At 46.2% G+C, this 19,970-nt stretch overlaps 1 protein-coding gene across 12 annotated transcripts in view; it reads right to left on the minus strand.

Annotated features, from left to right (window-relative positions):
• SH3BGRL (SH3 domain binding glutamate rich protein like) overlaps positions 1 to 19,970 on the minus strand; it is a 138,716-nt gene that overhangs the window by 4,568 nt on the left and 114,178 nt on the right. For 9 of the 12 annotated variants that reach the window (XR_014784841.1, XR_014784844.1, XR_014784843.1 and 6 more), the window contains exons 2-3: positions 5,730 to 5,915; positions 1,089 to 1,169 (exon numbers count right to left, since the gene is read on the minus strand). Coding sequence is in view for 3 of the 12 variants with exons in the window: in XM_084814049.1 (XP_084670175.1) it covers positions 1,089 to 1,169; positions 5,730 to 5,915 (267 nt within the window). In the remaining 9 variants the exon portion in view is untranslated. Of the gene's footprint in view, positions 1 to 1,088; positions 1,170 to 5,729; positions 5,916 to 18,317; positions 18,366 to 19,970 lie in introns of those variants that run through there. The other 3 variants (XR_014784848.1, XR_014784849.1, XM_084814050.1) reach the window with 2 other exon arrangements.

Raw genomic sequence — 19,970 nt, forward strand, 5'->3', positions numbered from 1 at the left:
TGATGGGGGAGAGCAGGTTTTGGTGGGAAAACAGCACGGGGAGGAGGAAAAGGATAAAAAGAACCTGCTCCCAATGCTGCAGTCATTATCCGGAGCTGCAACTGCTTTATGTGAAAGGAAGAGACCGGACAACTGTGAGCATGTTGTTTGGCTTTCTGCAAAGAGACAGAATTCTGGATTTAGACCTGGAGTCTACAACATGTTGTCCATGTACCTGCAGATGCCTCATGGTGCCCACCACGCTACCATCCCTCTGGTATTTTATTTCTTAGGTGTATGCATTTTTTTAAGTAAAAATACCTTTTAACTGGGAGGGCAGCATGCAGCAATGTGAACTCCTGGCCTCCAGCTCCGTCTTGATTTGGGTTCCCAGGAGTGGTTTGGTGTTTTGGAGTTCAGGGCCCACCTCTGCTTTATACTTAGGTCCTCAGGCATTATACTTAGAATCTTTTAGTCCCACCAGTGTGCCTTCTGGGAAATGTGACTGGCCACGCCAACCATGGTTGTCATTTTATGAATGGGCAAGCCCCCTCCCCATGGCAGCCATATTGTGAGTGCACCCATGGCACTCGTCCAAAATTCACTGACCCAAAAAGGTTGGGGATCCCTGCTTTAGATCTATTCTGCTATCATGTCGTGCTAGCAAAGTGGAGAAATTCTCCCCATTAATGGAATGATACAGTTTCAATCTGCCCATGCTACACCATGCTTTCAGATGATCAGGGGAGGCATTACTCCAAGTACCCCGAATACATTATGTGACAAGGCATCCCAGTTATGGAACAGCCTCCCAATGGAGGTACAACTGGCACTGGCATTGTCATCTTTTGGGTGCCAGCTCAAAACCGCTTTTGGTTTGCAGAGGCATTTTAATTGGTTGATTTGATCTGTCTATTGTACTTGCTGCCTTCCTTGGTATATGACGATGGTATATTGCTCTTATAGTATCTGTATGGTGAAGATGACAATATTCTTGCACACAGCCTTGATATTCGCAAGGACAAAGGTGGCTTTAAAACATTTTAACAAATAAACAAACATCTGGCGGCAAACAGCAGACGTTAAAATGAATTTAGAGCAAGACATACCTTTGAACCAGGTGGGGGAGTCAGGCCTAGAAAAGCGTACACTGCATTATTCTCTCTAGCATCAAAGAAAGCTTCATAATCCTTTAGGAGCAGGGAAAAGAGAGAGAGAGAAACATTATAGCTATAAAGGTGCTATGAGGCATTGGGGGTGTGAGAGGAGTCATATAAGGAGAGACCTACAGATATTTAGGTCCCAGACTGTGATGGCCACAATATCTTATATCCCATTTTTCTCCTGTGGAACTCAAGGCAGCATACTTGGGATTCCCAATCTGCCTCCCAGCAAGATCCACACTAGATCCACATCATGCCCTGGGACCATACCTTAGAGAGCCTCTCTCCTCATAGGAAGTACCCTACCTATTAAGGTTATCTGCCCTCTAAACAGGAAGCAAGCATGCCTGTAGTACAGTTGTGGCATGACCAGCCTCGGGACATTCAGTTATACACACCACTCACAGGAACATAGGTAGCTGCCTTATATGGAGTGAGACCATTGGTCCACCTAGCCCAGTATTACTGGCACTGACTGGTGGTGGCTCTCCAAGTTTTCTTCTTGCCCTACCTGGAGGTGTTGGGGATTGAACCTATGGCCTTCTGCTTGCAAGGCAGGTGCTCTAGCACTGAGCTAAAGCCCGCTTCTTTGGCAAGGCTCCGAGGTGCTGATGAACTGGGTTTCTTAACATATTTGAACACTGCAGGATGACTTGTTTCAATTTGCCTCGGGGAAAGATAACCTATTTCAACTGGGGGCATTATCTGATGCTGCACAGTTTTGTGATGCTATAGATCATATTTTAATGTTTTTGTTGTTAAACTGTGTTTTTGGAAGGTTACCTATGAACACATGAAGAGGCAGGACAGGCGCTTTAAAAAACAAACAAAAACATTTATTTTCTCCTGAGACTGAAGAAATGGAGAACTTCGGTCTAGAGATAAATCAACGGCTGGAAATCTCCCGGTTCCCAAGTACCGCATTCGCTCCAATATTTCTGACATCAAAAATGCAGAGCTTGAACATATTGCCAAAATGGTAGGCTGCAGTACCCACAGCAACAGCAACACAAGCATCTTTAAGCTCCTACGTCTTTTTCTCCCCGAGGACCGACAAGGACTGGCTGGCTGCTATCATTGACTGGTCATCCGGCCAAAAAAGATAGGCAACCTGGTGCCCTCTAGATGGTTTAGACTACAGCTCCCATAAGCCCTAGCCAGCATGGCCAATGGTCAGGGATTATGGAAGCAGTAGTCCAAAACATCCAGAGGGCACCAGGTTGCCTGCCTCTGAGGTAGAAGATCTAGTACAAGCAGGGCACACAGATGTATCTCTGACACCCCCATTTTGCTGTCTTTAAGAATGCTAACTGCAGAGTGAGCGCTCCTGCAAAAATGAGAAGCTGCATGTCTTTCTGAAACATATTCCTAAATCGCTGGCTTGACTTTATAAATCAGCATTCTTAAAAAAATAAAAAAATAAAATAAAACCAATTTAGGTCTAAATGATAAAATGCAAGCTAACTGAATCATGAAGCCAAAATCAGAGGGGAACACATGTATTTCAGCACTGCAGGATGACTGATCCCAGTGTGCCTTAAGAAAAGTTCAAGTTTGTGCAACTGCTTATGCAAACACTAAACCCCCCCCCCCCACCACCAAATTCCACCAAAATATGTTAAGTGACAGCTGATGCCCTAAACGTATAATGATACCCTGGAGGGAAAAGATGGATGGAAAATAAACCACCCAGATCACACACCCTGCTTTTGTTAGATATGCACTGTATGTTTTCTTTGTAACATTCGATATATTACATTACTGCATCAAATCAAGAGAACTCTGTGACTGGCCAGTGTGCTGTCAAAATGCAGACAGAGGAAGCCAGTAATTTTTACAACTGCAACTGAGAAATGCTGATTAACACAGCCATCAGGAGATGTTTCCAACTTCCCCCCTTTCCAAGAAATTTCCAAGCAGTTCTGCATTTTTGCTCCCCTTGTCCATTGTGCTGTAATCAGCCTGGCCCTTTAACGGGGATTTCTTCAAGAGAAGGATCGCAGATGAAGCATGCAAGAACAGCATGCTCAGTTGCACAGCTCACAGCAAGGTGACGTTATCGAGGGAGCAGCCATTAAGGGCAAAGAATTTCACATGGCGGCAAAGCAGAGGCTGGGACTCTCCTTACGAGCAGAAAGATATGACCCAAAAAGCTCCAAATCAGCAGAGGAAAAAAAGGGAGAAAGTAATGAGAAAACTGGCATACTGAAGCAATGCTCTAAAGCATGGATGGGGAATGCATGGCCCTCCAGTTGTTGCTGAACTACAACTCCCACCATTCCAAACCACTGGCCATGTTGGCTGGGGCTGATGGGAGTTGGAGTTCCTCAACATCGCATGGTTTAAATCTAAAATTGCAAAGCCTTTCAACAGACCTTCAGATTTCGGAGGTGAAAATGCAGACATATTCTAAAATCTCAGCAAGCGTGCCTTTCTCAAGATCCTGAAGGGGACAGTTGCTTCCGAAGTTAAAGCACCATGCATATTGACAGTAGTGTAAAAGTAAAAAGTTGATTTCTGCAACAATATTTATTACTTTTACACTACTGTCAATATGCATGGTGCTTTATGCATAACATATGCAAACGAGACAAGCCCCTTATGCCAAGGAGCTTGCAATCTAATTTTCAACCGGAGGAGAGACAAATGAGACCAAGCTAAGAAGGAGCAAATGGTATGTATTTTGGCTTTGCTTAGACTGGGAATCAGGCCTAAGGAGTCAGGTCAAAGCCCTCCGCAGAAAGGTTTGCAGAGTGGATTTGAAGAGGATTTAGAAATGCTCATTTTGTGGGCCTAGTGTGGCTTCTAAGAGATTGACCTATCCAGAAAACAGACTGCATCTCTCCCCATTTGAGCTCCCCATCCCTATGCCACCGACCAAGAGACAACTTATACAGTGCATATTTGCTTGTGTGCATGTGTGTTTTAAACAGCAGCTGTGTGTGTGTGTGGGGGGGGGGGGAGCTGGGGCTGATCCAGATCAGGACTGAAGGGTGGCTGGAGGATGGTTAACCCTTTCTTTCCATGCTTCACCCGGTAAGAGCTGTCCCCTCCGAAGGCTATTGGTGCCAGAAGCAACGTCCCTCCCACAGCAAAATGGCACCTCTGATGGGGCATTTTCACGAGGACTGTGGCATTTATTTATTACTTGCACTTATTCAGGACAGCTATAGCCCGGCATGGAAGTCAAGGTGATACACATAGGGCTCCCAGTCTCCCATCCAGGCATTAACCAGAGCCAGAACTGCTTAGCTTCAGCTGCATGATGAGCAAAGGGCTGGATGTGCCTGATCTCGGAAGCTAAGCAGGGTCAGCCCTGGTTAGTTCTTGGATGGGGCACTGCCTGGGAATCAGGCTTCCTGCATTGAGCAGGGGGCTGGACTCGATGGTCTTGTAGGCCCCTTCCAACCCTATGATTCTATGACATTGTGCAAAGGGCAGGATGTGCCTGATCTTGTCTGATCTCGGAAGCTAAGCAGGGTCAGCCCCAGTTTGTACTTGGATGGGAGACCGCCTGGGAATCAGGCTTCCTGCACTGAGCAGGGGGTTGGACTCAATGGCCTTGTAGGCCCCTTCCAACCTTATGATTCTATGTCTCCTTAAGACAACCCCCTGGCGCTCTGGGCATGGGTGGATGGGGGGAACCACCCATGCTGCGGTCCTGATCTAGAGGATCATGGAGGGCAAGGCTATCAATGGACAAGCTTTTGTCTTCTTATAGGAATGGGATTTTATCTTAGCTTCTTTAGTTGATTAATCATCAGACATTTTCCTGATGGGGGTGTGTGCCTTCCTACTCTCCAGTAGACCATGGGTGTGTCTCAGCCTCCTTATACTTATGTACTCGGTAAGAGGCCCATGATAAGTGGAGTCACTTGAATTGCTTACAGTGCAATCCTAGACATGTCTACTCAGAAGTAAATCCCAAGAGTTTAATGGCCCTTACTCCCAGGAAGGTGGGTATCGGATGTTAGCCTTAAACTGGTTTCAACTGATGGCTCGCACACGCAAAATTAAAAGCCACAGCTCTGCTTATTATTGATCTCCTACTTTTAAGTGTGCTGTATTAAATGTTGGAAGATACTTCGAGTACAAGTAGGACAGGATACAAAAATATTGCAAAATACTGCATAAATAAAAATACTGTTTGCAGCACAAACCTGCACAAACAGCAGTTGCCCAGGAACGTCTCCTTCTTACTGAAATAAATGGGGGCAGCATAAGGACACTGCAACCCCTGCTCCAGTAGGTAGGTCCCAGAAGGTGATGCTGGGGGGCTACCGTTTTGTCCCATGTCTATTGGCTTATGAATGCTACAGGGTTCCCTCTTGTTCCCATGCACCAAAAATACGACTTCAAAAATATAAAAAAACAGAGAGAAAAGAGAGGGAGAAACCACTGGAGGTTACTGCCACTGTATGCTCCCTCTTCCAAACCCTATCAAAACATTTTCATCCTTCAACCCCTGTAAATGGGATGTCTAATATGGAGTGTGTGTGTTTGGGGGGGAACTGTCTTCTCAACACTCATTTCAAGACTTGCACAAGAGAGATTCCCAACGACAGATGACGGAGGCTTGGCTCTCACCCCAAGGTACCGGCTGTCATTAAAGATTCGAGGGGGCAATGGATTCCCGCTGGCTGGCCGGCTGTCTGCAGGGATGTTCTCTCGCATCCATTTGCGATTCTCTTCGTTGGCTGCGATGTCCTTCTCCTCATATTCAATCTTGTTGGCTTCCAAGAAGCCAAGCACATCTTGTTGCTGCTTTTTAATCTAGAACAATGGAAGATGAACAAGTCAGTGACAGGAAGGCTTATTTTCTAGTAGTGGAAACCCACCCTTACAAGTGGATTCTTATTAAGATCTACACACAGTTTCGGGGGGGTGGGGGCTTCACATTAAGAGCAGGAGCAACAGTGGACATGTAGGAACACACTGGGCGTGTTCGCATCATCAGGGAAGGAAAATTAGCCACCGTGGCTTATTTTTCCGCCCTGTGCGTGCTGGTTACGTGCCGCCAAATTACCGTAATTACCCTCGCTGGGTGAGGTTTGTTGTGCTGTCGGAACCTGGCGCGGGTGGTTTACAAACCACCCCGCAACCCTAGAACAAGCCATCGGTTGGGGTGCTTTGTAAACCCAGCCCCCTCCCCGGGTTCGCAGGAGATGACAAACCGCACCTGGTGACAGTAATTATGGTGATATGGCACATGACCACAGGGCGGGAAAATAAGCTACGGTGGCTTGTTTTCCTTCCCCGATCGTGTGAACCCTGTCTCCGTCACCCACTGACCTGAGTCACACAACACAACAGCCTGCTGTGGCTTAATTTACCTGCGCAGGTTGCTGCATTATGTCGGGTGCCTGCAGGCACCTTTTAAAAATGGCGCCTGGCTTGCTGTGGCTTGTTGTGTCATGCAGACAGCAGGGGTTGTTTGAGGGTTAGACAACCATCAAATAACCCAGGGCTTATTTTGAGGGAATGTCTCTCCTAAGATGGTGCCTGATGCAATGTACGTGCGCGTCATTTAAGAACCAAGAAAGGATGCATTGGGGGAAAATATGCAAATGCATGCCAATTTTAATTGATTAATCAACTAGAACTCATGCCAGTAACTTATCATCTTCCTTGGATCGGGTGGCAGCCTTATAATAAGGGCACATTTGCCTGGTATAGATTGAACCATCTCAATTTTCTTTATGCATGATTTGGGTTAGCTTGGAACTGTCCTGTTTACGTGCAGAGCACGTACAGCCCTTCTCTATTGGGGTCTCGAACCCCAGTTGCCTTTGTTCATCTGACTGTAACCTATATTAACCATTCACCCAAGACTGGGTAACATGCTTGTTAACATACATACTTCTGCAGACCTTCTCAGAAGGGAAGGCTTCATGACTGCTGTGACATGAAATACTAGCTTCCTGATATAAAGCCTCTTTGTTTATGCTTTCCCACCCCAATTGCTTTTGTAATATGAAGGAATATACGGATACAGGTTGTTACAACGAGACCGTGGAACTCAGACAGAACATCTGCTCTCCGTAGATTGCTCCTGTCACTAGGAAACCAGCAAAGAAGGGGGCTGCCTTTAAGCTCATTAGCCCATCGTGAGAAATGTGGCGCGTTGCTTCCGACTCAGGCCAGATCCCCGGACTCCTCCGGCAGCTTTCCCATATATGGGCAAGTAAAAACACCCAAATCCTCCACCAAGCAGATGTGAAGTCAGTCGACAGGCCAACGAGCTCCAAATATGGTAGCTGAGCTCCCTGGCATGTAGGAGGAGAGGCCAAAAGAGGAAGCAAGAGGAAGAAACACAAGCCAGTTCTTACATCTGAGCTGTAAGTGGGATGCTCGCTGCCGGGCCACTATGGTTGAAGAGGGAAGCCCGATCTACACACACAGGATAACAAGGCAGTAAAATGGATGGCACCAGTTCAGACTGCGAGACTGAACACTCCCTTCTCTTAATTGCTCCCTGCAATTGGAACACCAGCACAGCAGGGAAAAGGGCTGGGCTAGAACCTCTCGTCCTGATGTCCTAGTTTTCTATATGCAAGGAGGCAATTGTTCAATAGACAGAATGCCACGCTGTGGGGAGAGTATGATTTGCAGAGCAAAAGAGGCAAATAGGTGGTGGTGGTGGGGAGCTGAATCCGAACCCATCCACAGCTACAGGCATCTTCCTTCCAGCTGGGTGTTGTTCAGGTATCATAGCCTGCCTAGGGGAAAAAACGGCTTGTAGAATGGACCGCAGTGAGGCAAGCCACTAGAGAGGCCTTCCCCCACCTAGTGGCCTTTGGATGCTTTGGATTTCAGCTCCTATCAACTCCTATCAGCCCCAACCAGCACAACCAATGGTCAGGAATGCTGGGGAGTTGTAATCCAAAACATCTGGCAGACATCAGGCTGAGGAAGACTGCTCTAGAAGAATGGAAACGTCTGGTGCTCTCCCGGGTGCACCCTTTTGCTCTTAATTTAAGAGTCTTAAATCTCCCTTCCCCTGCTTCCCCCACCCAGTTTACTCTGCAAGTCCAATTTTTAGAGCCTAGGATGAGAGGCATCCTAAAAGCATCAAGAGCTGCATTTCTCTCATGTGTGATCATAAAGGAGAGTGTGTGTGGAAACTAGCCACTACAAAGGTCTGGGAAACCTATATGATAGCTTTCCCCTTTTGTTCAGTAGTGTTAGGAGCTGTCCATCTGGAAGCAACCTAGAACATGACCAGGTGAGACAGAGTGGGAACAGTAATCCATGGCATGCCATGGGCTCTGGAAAGGTTCATAGAGGGTACAGGAAAAAGGGACCAAGATGCAGGCTAAAGGAAGCAAGATTTGTCCATGAGGCACATCAACGTTGTTCTAGGTTAGCCTACTGGAAGCCTCTTCTCCCTTGCCAGGGGAGGTTGGGGCCCATGAGGCCAGGGCAGCAAAACCCATCCCACCTTCGCCTCATTCCAGATCAGCAGGGCAGAGCTGAGCAGCAAGTCCAAGACAGGTGGCTACAGGACCTGCTCTACCTTGGGCTACTCCACCTGTCATAGGCAACAGTGATCACTTCAATAGCTCCATGGAAGCAAAACATAATAAAGAACTGAGTTTATGGGTACAATCCTATTTGATTTCATTTCATTTACTATATTTATGTACTACCCCACAGCTGAAGGTCTCTGGGCGGTTCACAAAAATTAAAAACAATTAAAATACACTGTATAAAGTATAAAAACCATTTACATAAGGACATAAAAACAGATTGTTCTGTTGTCTGCTGTGTGTACTATTTAAAACAAACAGCCAAGGACAAGCCAGGATCTGATTAAAACTCATTCTCTGCTGCCAAACGCCTGAGAGAAGAGGGCCGTTTTAACCTGGCGCTGAAAAGATAATGTTGGTGTCAGATGGGCCACATCGGGGAGATCATTCCATAATTGGGGGGCCACCACTAAGAAGGCCCTCTCCCTTGTTGCTTCATGGCTGGCTGGGGAATGCTGGGAGTTGTAGGACTTTTCTCTGTCTAAACACGCAGAGCATTGTACCATAAGGGTGGTAAATCGGTGTCTGGATGGGGCCTTTGCAAAATGCAGGTTCACATGACCAAATGTTTCTCCATACAAAAATAATAAAAGTCCTTGCCCTCAGGAAAACCGGCAGGTGAAGTAGAAAGATGGGTGTAGTTTTCCTATGTGAAGGGCATTCTATTATTATTAGGAGCAGACGCAGTATCGAGGAGTGTTCCATTATGTAAGCCAGCTTTCCCAAACCTGGTGCCCTCCAGATGTTTGGAATGACAACTCCCTGCTTTCCTGACCTCTGGTGCCGCTGGCTGGGGCTGATGTAAGCAGCCTGGAGTGGTACGGCCAAGTGGCACAGGTTTACTGCCTCCGAGAGAACGAAGCCTCCATCCCTACTCTGCTTGTGGCATGAGGGAGAAAGGCAAACCAACAGACTGCTGTGGCACAGCAGAAGGGGTTACCTGTCTCGCATGCCGTCTTGCTGCCCCCTCCCAACAACTCACATTGAGCACCAAAAGAAAACTGAAAACTTGCAGTCCGAATAGATCTCACACCTGGAATGCAAAAATGGCTTTAAAACACACAACTGAAAAGAGAAGCTGCCGTGACCCATCCTCCAAGCACACACACGCTGGCCAGAGGACACCCAAACCAGTGAGACTTCTTTATTGTAGGAAATCTAACGGTAAAAGCTTAATGTTTACACTCTTCAGAAATAATATATTATCATTATTGACAACAACAACAACAACAACTTCACTTCTATACTGCCCTATAGCCAAAGCTCTCTGGGTGATTCAGAACAATTCATAAGAAATACAAAAACAGGATTATGCAACAGTACAACATTATGATAAAAAAATAGTCTATTTTTTTTTACATACAAAATTTATAAACAATGTAAACTGCTAAAAACAGTATCAGTAAACACTTTTTAATAGAGCTGTTCAAACAGCAGACATACATGCCCCATATGTCATTAAATGCCTGGGAGAAGAGAGTAGTCTTAACCTGGCACTGAAAAGATGACAGTGTCAGCACCAGGCAGGCCTCAGTGGGAAGCCACAGTTGGGGGGCCACCACTGAGAAGGCCTTCTCCCTTGTTGCCATGTTCCAAGCTTCCTTCGCGGATGGCACTCAGAGGAAGGCACCAGGTGTTGATCATAGGATCTGGGTATCTTCAGGTCGGGAGAGGCCTTCTGTCAGGTACTGTGGTGCCGAGCCATGTAAGGATTCATAGGTTAAAACCAGCACCTTCAATTGGGTTCGGAAACAATTGGTCTTATATGCTCAGACCTTCTGGTCCCAGTTATTAATCTGGCTGCCACATTTTGCACAAGCTGCAGTTTCTGAGCAGACTTCAAGGGCAGCCCCACGTCGAGTGCATTGCAGTAATCCAATGCGGAGATTACCAGAGTATAGATTACTGAAACCAGGTTATCTCTGTCCAGATAGGGGTGTAGCTGGGCCACCAACCAAAGCTGGTAGAAGGCACACCATGCCACTGAGGCCACCTGAGCTGCAAGTGACAAGGATGGCTCCAGGACCATTAGTCATATGATTTCTGAAGAGTGTAACCACTCGTAGAATTTCCTACAATAAAGATGTCTCACTGATTTGAGTGTCCTGCGTCACATTGCCAGTGTGTGTGCTTGAAAGATCAAGTTCATGACAGAAGCTTTGGTAACCTCACAGAACTACAATTCCCAGGGTCTCTTTGGAGGCAGTTAAGGCAGCTAACCATACATAAAACTGGATTAGGTTTTTCATACAGGCTGTGCCCGAAGTATATCTTTTTTTTTTTGGGGGGGGGGAATGCTTAGATTCTGGCATACCTCTACATTGCACAGGGCATCCTGGGTGCCAGCCTACAGCGTCTTGCCCATTCAAATTGCCTGAATCACCGTTGCTACAACTCAGAAGAGACCTTCATTTCAACGGAAATAGGGCGATAACAAGGAACAGTGGACTGTTGCCAAGGCAAATTAATTTACCCTCAGGGAAATGAGCCAGTCCGAGGCTCTGACTGTGTGTTTTGCCTTCGTTTGACATTCCAGAGAACGCCAGGAATGCGCTTGCCGTTCCAAGTCAAAAGACCCTGCAAAGTGCCCAGATGAGAACAACTGTTGTGCTTCAGAGGCTAAGACAAGGGAAGCATTAAGCTGTCCAAGAAGTTAACCGGCGTGCTGCAAACAAAGAAAGCCAAGAACCTTCATTTCAAAAGGGCACTGATTTTACTAACGCTACTGACTACCGCACATCAGATTTCACCATATTTGAAGCGCAACACAAAGCCTCTTGCTAAACCAGGGTTCTGTGACAAAGTCTGAATTATCTAGAGATCAGCAGGTTTACCAGTGCAGAAGCCATTTGCACCTGACCAGAAGTGGGCTGTTGGCTATACAAACTCACCCACAATAAATTTGGCAACCTCTGAAGTGCCATCTCACACTGCAAGGTTTGGAGGATTGGCTCAGACTTCCCGAAGATCTCAGAATACCTGTGCAACAACCTCAAATATTATCGTTTCCCACTGTTTCTTTAAAAAGGACATTAGCACACTCAAGCCAGCTTCTTTCTGGATATTCAGGTTGCACAAACCCGCACAAAATTCCACTGTGAGAAGCTGGAGGTAAACGTGCAATAAATCAAAAGCCGCTTGTTCCTAGAAGGAAAAGGTCATCTTGGCATTGGCTTTTTCATTCTGTAATAAAATCAGATTCAAACACAGAACAAGTGTGTTCTTCAGTCTCAGCCCTACAGATTAAGATCCCCTCCAATCAAGTTAATCAGCTAGGACTTTCGCTGATTAATCTACCAAGGGAATAAAGTACTTAAAAGCTTGCGTTTATGGATTTTTCTCTTCAGTACATAGAGGTCTAGCACAAACATAATGGGAGACCACGGTTTGGCGCTATGTCAAAGAGCCCGTGAAGAGAAGCAGGCATTAATTCCTTCCCTTAGTTCTAGGTTATTGGCAAACCACAGTTTGCGGTTTCATTTGAATCAGGCAGACCGATATGCGCATAACGTATGGTTTGCATGAGAACCCATGGTTAAGGAAAAGGACTGGGGCACACAAGGGGGAAGAGGGAATGGGAGCATGTGGGCACAGGGTTTTTCACATAGTGACTAACCAGGGTTTGGTGTTATGTCTAAACAAGCTCAGCGGGGACATCGTACAACAGCTTTACCATGAAACTAAGTTCCCGAATCTTTTTCTCGTTCCCATGATCAATTCAATAGACCCAAGAATTACTGAAAAATGCATTCACTCAACCCAACAGCTTAGTTCACAGCAGGTTGGGGGTGAGGAAGCTTAATGTGATGCCTGAAATGACAAACCATAGCTACAGCCATCGGTCTGCCTCCAAAGACCGCTGCTCCATGGAGATGAGAGTGAGCTATCAGGTTCAGGTTCTAAATAATGTTTAGGGGAAATGATGGTTTGGTGTAACGTCCGAACTGAGCCAGCACTCTTTTTTTAAAAAAAATGGCCACACGGATCTCACCCCTCCGTCTCCCAAGAACTTCCAGCAATCCTGCTAATTGGGTGCCAAGTAGCCTCAGATGGCGCCGACATCTCTGAAGAACTTAGGGCATTCAAACAGCACTGGAATATTTGCAGCAAAGAGCTCCAAACGTTTCCCCTGCTGCTCTACGTTGCGTGAGGTCTGGTAATACACAGCTATTTTTAGACATGGGTAATTATTGTGGAGCTCCTGCCGCTTCTTCCCTCTCAGGCTACGGGTTCTGTTGCTGTTGGCTGGAGCCAAGAGTCACACATTAAACAATGTCATCCGCAGCAGCCCCTGCTGCTGGTTCCAGCTCAGTGACACAATGTTCTAGGCAACCACTGGACAGTCAAAAAGCATATCAGTGCATCTTAAAAGAACACCTATGCAGTGCACCAAACGTCCAGATAGCTGGGATGCCAAGAGAAGAAAAACAATGTACAAATTAAATCTCAGAAAAAATGGCTGCGAGACAGGGGTGCAGAACCTCAATCTTTTGCTACTCGTTTCAGCTATATCCCGAAATCCCTACACCAGCCTCGTATTTAACAACTCAGCTGGTCGCCAGGAAGCCAGGAATTCCACACAGGCGAGTAGGCAGGCTGGCAGAGGTTTACACACTAGAATCTTCCTTCACAACTAACACAAAAATGCAGCGAGCTAGTGGAGGGGGAGATGAGGTCATCTTTCTTTCCTCAGCCAGCCCATTTGGTGGGTTAGTTTTTGTTTTGTTTACTAGCCTAAGAGGCTAGTAGCCTGTGGTTTCATGCTGGCCATGGAGGTGGAGACACAGTGAGAATGGAAACGCAGCCCACTAGTCTCTTGGCTAGTAATTTTTTCTGGTGGCTAGTAACTTTTGTGGATTTATTACAAGGCTGCCCTACATATGGATATGAAAAAAATATCCTTGCAACTCCTGAGTGCTTAAAGTACCTTAAAAACAAACAAAGCCACGGCCTTGCACAAATAACTTATTCCATAAAACTGCCATTTAACTGAATGCTCATATGGAATCGTCAAAGTGCGAGGAAGAGGAGTAGCTACAAGTGAACCTCAAACACGTCTTTTTATTTGAGCAGCAGAACAGCAGCCACAAGGAAATGTGTTCCTCTCGCCCCTCGCCCCCTCCACCCTGCCCAGCTAATGAAGTGTTTTCAAAAGGTGTGGGAAGGTATCGGTGGAAAAGCCAACTCGGGAGAAGAAAACACGAAGGTACTCCTATGGGTTACTCTATTATTTATAATCCAATTGCTCAATAATCTGAAACCTGAAGGTTTGCTAAACCTCCAGCCTCACACAAACTGCCAATCACGCTGCTGATGCAAACATGTGTGCACACTCACCCTGCCAAGCCTGTGGGTTGTCCAACAAGGTAACACAGACTTAGGCCCACTCTGGAAAATGAGCAACTGGTTTGTAAAATGTGGTGGAAGGGGAATTCCATTCCCCACTGTATTTGGAACACTGATGTATAAATAAAATATTGGTAGGGTTAGCTTAGAAAAATGGTGAATAACCTTGCGGGGGAGAGAAACAGGTTTCTACTGCAAGCTTTTCTTCTTGGTTTTGGAGCCAAGCCAGCATGGTCCTCACAAAATGGAGGCAGGGAGTAACATAGCCTTGTGTGCACTCTATTGTGGATTGTTCTAGGGTGGGGCTTCTTGCTTCACTTAACCTCCTTCCCAGTAGGATGATGGGAGTTGTAGTCCAACACAGCTGGAGGGCACTGGGGTGGGAAAGGCTGCTCTAGCCACTACACCACACTGTCCTCGCTTCTGAAAGCAGCTATGGTACAATGTGGGATGAATCTGATCCACAACACTGCACTCAACTGCATGCAGACAGCCTCCCCCACCGCCACGGCCCCCCATGGTCACATCAACTGTCAGGCTACTCTGGCCTCCTGGGTCAGCTATGCATAAGTCCAACTGAGCAGCTATGCATAAGTCCAAAGTGGTAGCCCAGATGTGAATCACAGGATGAGATGTTCAAGGCTAGAATGAAAACTGAGGAAGCAGAATTTAGCTCAGCCTCTGCCAGAATGAGCAGAACCAAGAATGCCCCAAGAAAGAAAAGGAGAACTAGACCTGAAGCGGCAAAGGCTGTACAACTTCACCCAAGAGGTGCAAGCTCAGAAGATGGAATGCAGCTCCACCGAAACATAAACAGAAATCTCTGCAGATGCACAGAAAGCTAACATGTCAGGAAGAAGGCTAGATCCCCAGATACGTATGCTAGTTTTCTATGTGAAAGGATTAATTTTACTTTTCATGTTTGTACAGAGGAACACTCCGGCATGTGAGCTGCCATATGCACTCTGAAGTGGTACAGCCCAGACACTTGCCTGCTTCGCACATAACAATACGCCGTATTGTGAACAAGGCAGTGAGTGCTACCCAATCGCTCCCGCTGCAGATGGGAGCGGCTAAAACCAGGGATGGGCACCCTCAGGCCTGCAGGCCAAATTCACCCCTCTGGGGTTCCCCAGACAGCCACAACCCCTTCCCCTTGACTGCCAATCATTTGGTGGTTTTCTTTTTGCACTCCCCCCCCCCATTCTAAAAGGTTGAAACACCTCTCCTAAGGCTTAGTTACTGGCAGTGAGAGCTTTAAGCTACAAGATGCTGGCATTTGGGGTATTCTGGTCCCACCCACCATGCAGCCCCCCAAAGCTTCTCTGACACTGAATTCAGCTCCTGGGCTGAAAGTGGCTCAACATCTCTCAGCAAAACAAACGACGGACCTTCCGTCCACGGTTTCCTTACCATGATGTGCAAACCCGGAGCTCTGGCTTGTCTCTCCCACAACAAGCCAGAGCCCTGGCCAGCCTGAAGTTTGGGCTATAATCTGGGTTAGAGCCCCAGGGCTGAATCCTGGTCTCCACGCCCAATGCCATTCTTGGCTCGGCACTTCCAAGACCAGACCCAAGGATCGTAAGAATTAATCCAACATGCTCTCAGCACAACCTCTTAACAGTCTCATGAAAAAGACCCACAAGGTCACATTGCTTCCGATATAACTTGACAAGAAAGTAAATGAAAAGCATCTGGTTTTACTCCAGGGGAGGCAGAGATTGTCAGATGGGCCTCCCAACTGACACAGTTTCAAGCTGCATGTGCATTTGACATGGGAAAAAGAGCCCTCCCCAAGGTAGCAGGGAGCCAAAACTGGTTCTGCAAGTGTAAAGTGAACTCTTGTGCTGTCCAAGTTTTATCTCAGACAGTTTACTTGGCACATACAATGCGATGGACAGAAAGAGGGGGGGAAATCAGTGGAAAGAATAAAATATGGAACGGGGATGGGGAGAACTAGAGGATGGCAGAATTAGAGATCATTCTGAAGACCTTTGCAAGGTTGTCAAATAGATGTTAAGGGCAGTTTTATGGACATTACTCATAATCCAAGACTGCACTTTCATTTTGGATATTAAAAGTAACAATGTCCCGGTTCACAAGATCAAACAACCTATGTTTAACAAACTAGGGGTTGTTTGGGAGTGCCCCCAGAGCGAGCGAGCGTGTTGGCTCCTGTGTGCTCATTGCTTCTGCTTTCCTAAAGAACCCAGGAACGCCCTGTTCTGCGTTGTTATTGTTACATCCAAACCAAGAAACTCTGAGTTGTTTAGGGGTTGAACAACCCAGAGTTAACCCATGGATTGTTTTGGGTTAACCTAGGTTGTTTAATCTCTAAACAACCCAGACTTTCTGGGTTTGGAAATAGTGATAACCCAGGAACAGAGCGTCTGTGGGTTGTTTAGGGAAGTGGAAGCATATACACCCACTTGCCACAAGGCCTTTACTACAGCATGTCATGGGTGTTCTGACAACCCCACACACTGCTGCCAAATCCTTGAGCAAGCCAATTCCCTCTTCCCTGCCCCTTCAGTTTCCTCCCCACCCACAACTGACACCTCAACATTCCATATGTCCTTGTAGTTCACAGGTCCTTGTCAGGTATTTTGGGAAGGTTTAAACATGCCTGTTTTGCTTAGTTAACAAACTCACATACAGCTGGGATTGTTTAGCTTGGAAAAAAGGTGAGTAAGGGGAGATATGATAGAGGTGTACATGGTATATGGTGTGGAGAAAGTGTATTTAATATATAGCAGATACAAGGGAAGGGCCATCACTCAGTGAAGCACCAGCTCTTTTTATCGGTGGACCACAGAGAGAAGCTAGGCCACCTTCATATTAACGTACCTTGGCTATTAACTTATCCTTGCCTTTCTAAGATGTGTGGAGTGCTTAGCAGTCATTTCAAATAGCAAACATTTTTCTTCCTCTCTCATAATATTAGAACCCAGGGTCATCCCATGAAGCTGATTGGTGGGAGATACAGGAGACAGAAGAGGAAGAACTTCTTCATGCAGTGCATAGTTAAACTATGGAATGCTACCTCCAGTATCAGAGGCAGTATGCCTATGTACATCAGTTGCTGGGGAACATGGGTAGGAGGGTGCTGTTGTACATGTCCTGTTTGTGGGTTTCCCATAAGCAGCTGGTTGGCCACCGTGTGAACAGAACGCTGGACTAAATGGATCCTTGGTATGATCCAGCAGGGCTCTTCTTATGTTCTTATCTGTGTACATAAGGGGTTCCCCAAAGCATGTAACAAAAATAAACAAAGAAGACACTTCCCTTATTTTTGGGTGGTGTCATTTTGCTTCCAAACCAACAAGCATTCAACCACCTGAGTTTGCTATTTGAAATTACTGCTAAGCACTCCACACATCTTAGAAAGGCAAGGATAAATTAATAGCCAAGGTACGTTAATATGAAGGTGGTTGACTGCTTGTTGGTTTGGAAGCAAAATGACACCACCCAAAAATAAGGGAAGTGTCTTCTTTGTTTATTTTTGTTACATGCTTTGGGAAACCCCCTATGTACACAGATAAGAACACAAGAAGAGCCCTGCTGGATCGTCCCAAGGATCTATGCGTGCAGAAGGGTCCAAGTTCAATCCCTGGCATTTCCAGGTAGGGCTGAGAAAGACTGAAACCCAGGAGCATCACTGCCAATCAGAGCAGACGATACTGAGCTAGAAGAACCAAAGATCTGATTGTGTGGAAAACAGCTTCCTAGACCCCTATTTATTTATTTATGACATTTATATCCCACCTTTTCCTCAAAGGAGCCCAAGGTGGTGTACATGACCTTCTTTCTCTCCATTTTATCCTCATAACGATCCTGTGAGGTAGATTAGGCCAAGAATCAGTGACTGGCCCGAAGTCACTCAGTGAGCTTCATGGCCAAGTGGGGGCTTGAAACCGGTTGCACCAGTCCCAGTCTGACACTCTACCCATTACACCACACTGACTCTTCTGCCCTTCAGCCCCAAAGGGTTCTTAGGGTAGTTACTGCTTAAAACAATGGATGTCCTATCTATATTAAAATATTTAAAATATTGATATTAAAATATTTTTTAAAAATCTGAACAGAGGTTGTTCTTAAAACCACACAGACCTGGAACCAGGTGGGTAAAACACATAAACATCTCCTCCAAATCCAGGGCAAATAAATAGGTCTCATAGATCTCACAGAATCATAGGGTTGGAAGAGGCCTACAAGACCACTGAGTCCAACCCCCTGCTCAATGCAAGAAGCCTGATTCCCAGGTGGTCTCCCATCCAAGTACTAACCAGGGATGACCCACCTTAGCTGACGAGATCAGGCACATCCAGCCCTTTCGCTCATCTTCACTTGGTGCTGAAAAGAGAATGAAGTGGAGGAAATATCAAGAAGTGGGTGGGACCACAGAGAAAGGAAGACCCAATATAGCTCTATTTGGGCGCTCAACTCCTCCGCCATTCCAGTCGCATGGGGGGGAAAGAAAGACCATTTAGGGTTCTAAATCACACAGAGTGCCTCCCTATCTACAGTAGATTCCTAGCTTCAGATCTTTCTCCTCCAACGTGCAGAAGGCAGCAGGGCCAGGCCATCGGAAATGTTGGTGGTGCCAGATAGCGTGTCCTCAATCTGCCTATCATGCAGTTGGAACCACGTGAGGGTTGAACACCCATGCTATGGCTTATGAAGAAGACCCTTGGTTCATGATTTCGATTAGAAAAGGGGATAACAACGGCTCACAACCTCAACTCTCCAATTTCTCATTTTCAACCCGTATCTTTCCCACCTCTCCCTGTATGGTCAATATCAAGCATGTTTGCTCCTTGGGACAGAAACTGCCCCCACTCTGTGTGTGCTAATGTACTTTAGTACTTTTGTGTGCGCCAATGGTGTGTGCATCATTAAAGCATGATGTGTGCTGACAGTGAAATGTAAATCAATAACTTCTGTCAAAAAATGCTCAGACCATGGTGAAATTGTTCATGACACAGTTTCGTACACCCCAGTTTAGAAAGTAAGTAGACATGGAATCCTCCTTTCTGTGCTCCAAAGAAAATCATAATGTTCTGGGGGGGAATAGCTTTCCCTTTTCTCTCCCAGGATTAATTAAATGTTTCTGCTCAACAGTTCTCTTTTGCTTAAATCTAAGAGAACAAATATGAGCCAGTTCATTCAAGGAAAACAGATGAGCCAAATTCTCAAATTACTTGGAATGGTGTTCACACACACACACACCCCATCTGAATCCTACAATCCCAGGCATAGAATAGGTAGATTATTCTAATGTACAGGGTTTGATGTCAAATCAGAAGACGGCGGGGGGAAAGTATTCCTTGGTACAGGCACTGGAAGTGTGTAGCACACCTGGATAGAAACAAGAGATGGAAGGGGCATTGGCTTGACCACAGCACATGGTCAGGCCCAGATTAGAGGCAAAACTCTGAGAGAGCCAGTGTGGTGTAGTGGCGAGAGTGTTGGACTAGGAGCTGGGAGATCCGGGTTCTAGTCCCCACTCGGCCATGGAAGCTCACTGGGTGACTTTGGGCCAGTCACACACTCTCAGCCCAACCCACCTCACAGGGTTGTTGTTGTGAGGATAAAATGGAGAGGAGGAGGAGGATAATGTAAGCCGCCTTGGGTTCCTTGCAAGAGGAAAAAAGGCGGGGTATAAATGCAAGCAAGCAAGCAATAAATAAATAAATAAATCTGCTCTAAGGCAGAGGAGGAGGGCAGGGCTGCATCTGTACTGTAGTGAGTACTACAGCAGCACTCACTCATAATTTGGATTTCACCTCGTTGGCCACTTACGCATCTCAAAGAAGAGGAGATGCATCACCAAAGTAAGAGGACAAAAGAGGACAGCGATTTGCATATGCTAATTTATATGTATAGATCCAAATTTAGAAATTATTATTATTACTTAAATGGAAATACGGTAAATCCCCCCACAGTGTGGAAG

The sequence above is a fragment of the Heloderma suspectum genome, chromosome 9, assembly GCF_057233095.1.
Source record: "Heloderma suspectum isolate Gila_16-S chromosome 9, 16-S_ref, whole genome shotgun sequence".
In the NCBI taxonomy this organism is placed as follows: domain Eukaryota; kingdom Metazoa; phylum Chordata; class Lepidosauria; order Squamata; family Helodermatidae; genus Heloderma; species Heloderma suspectum.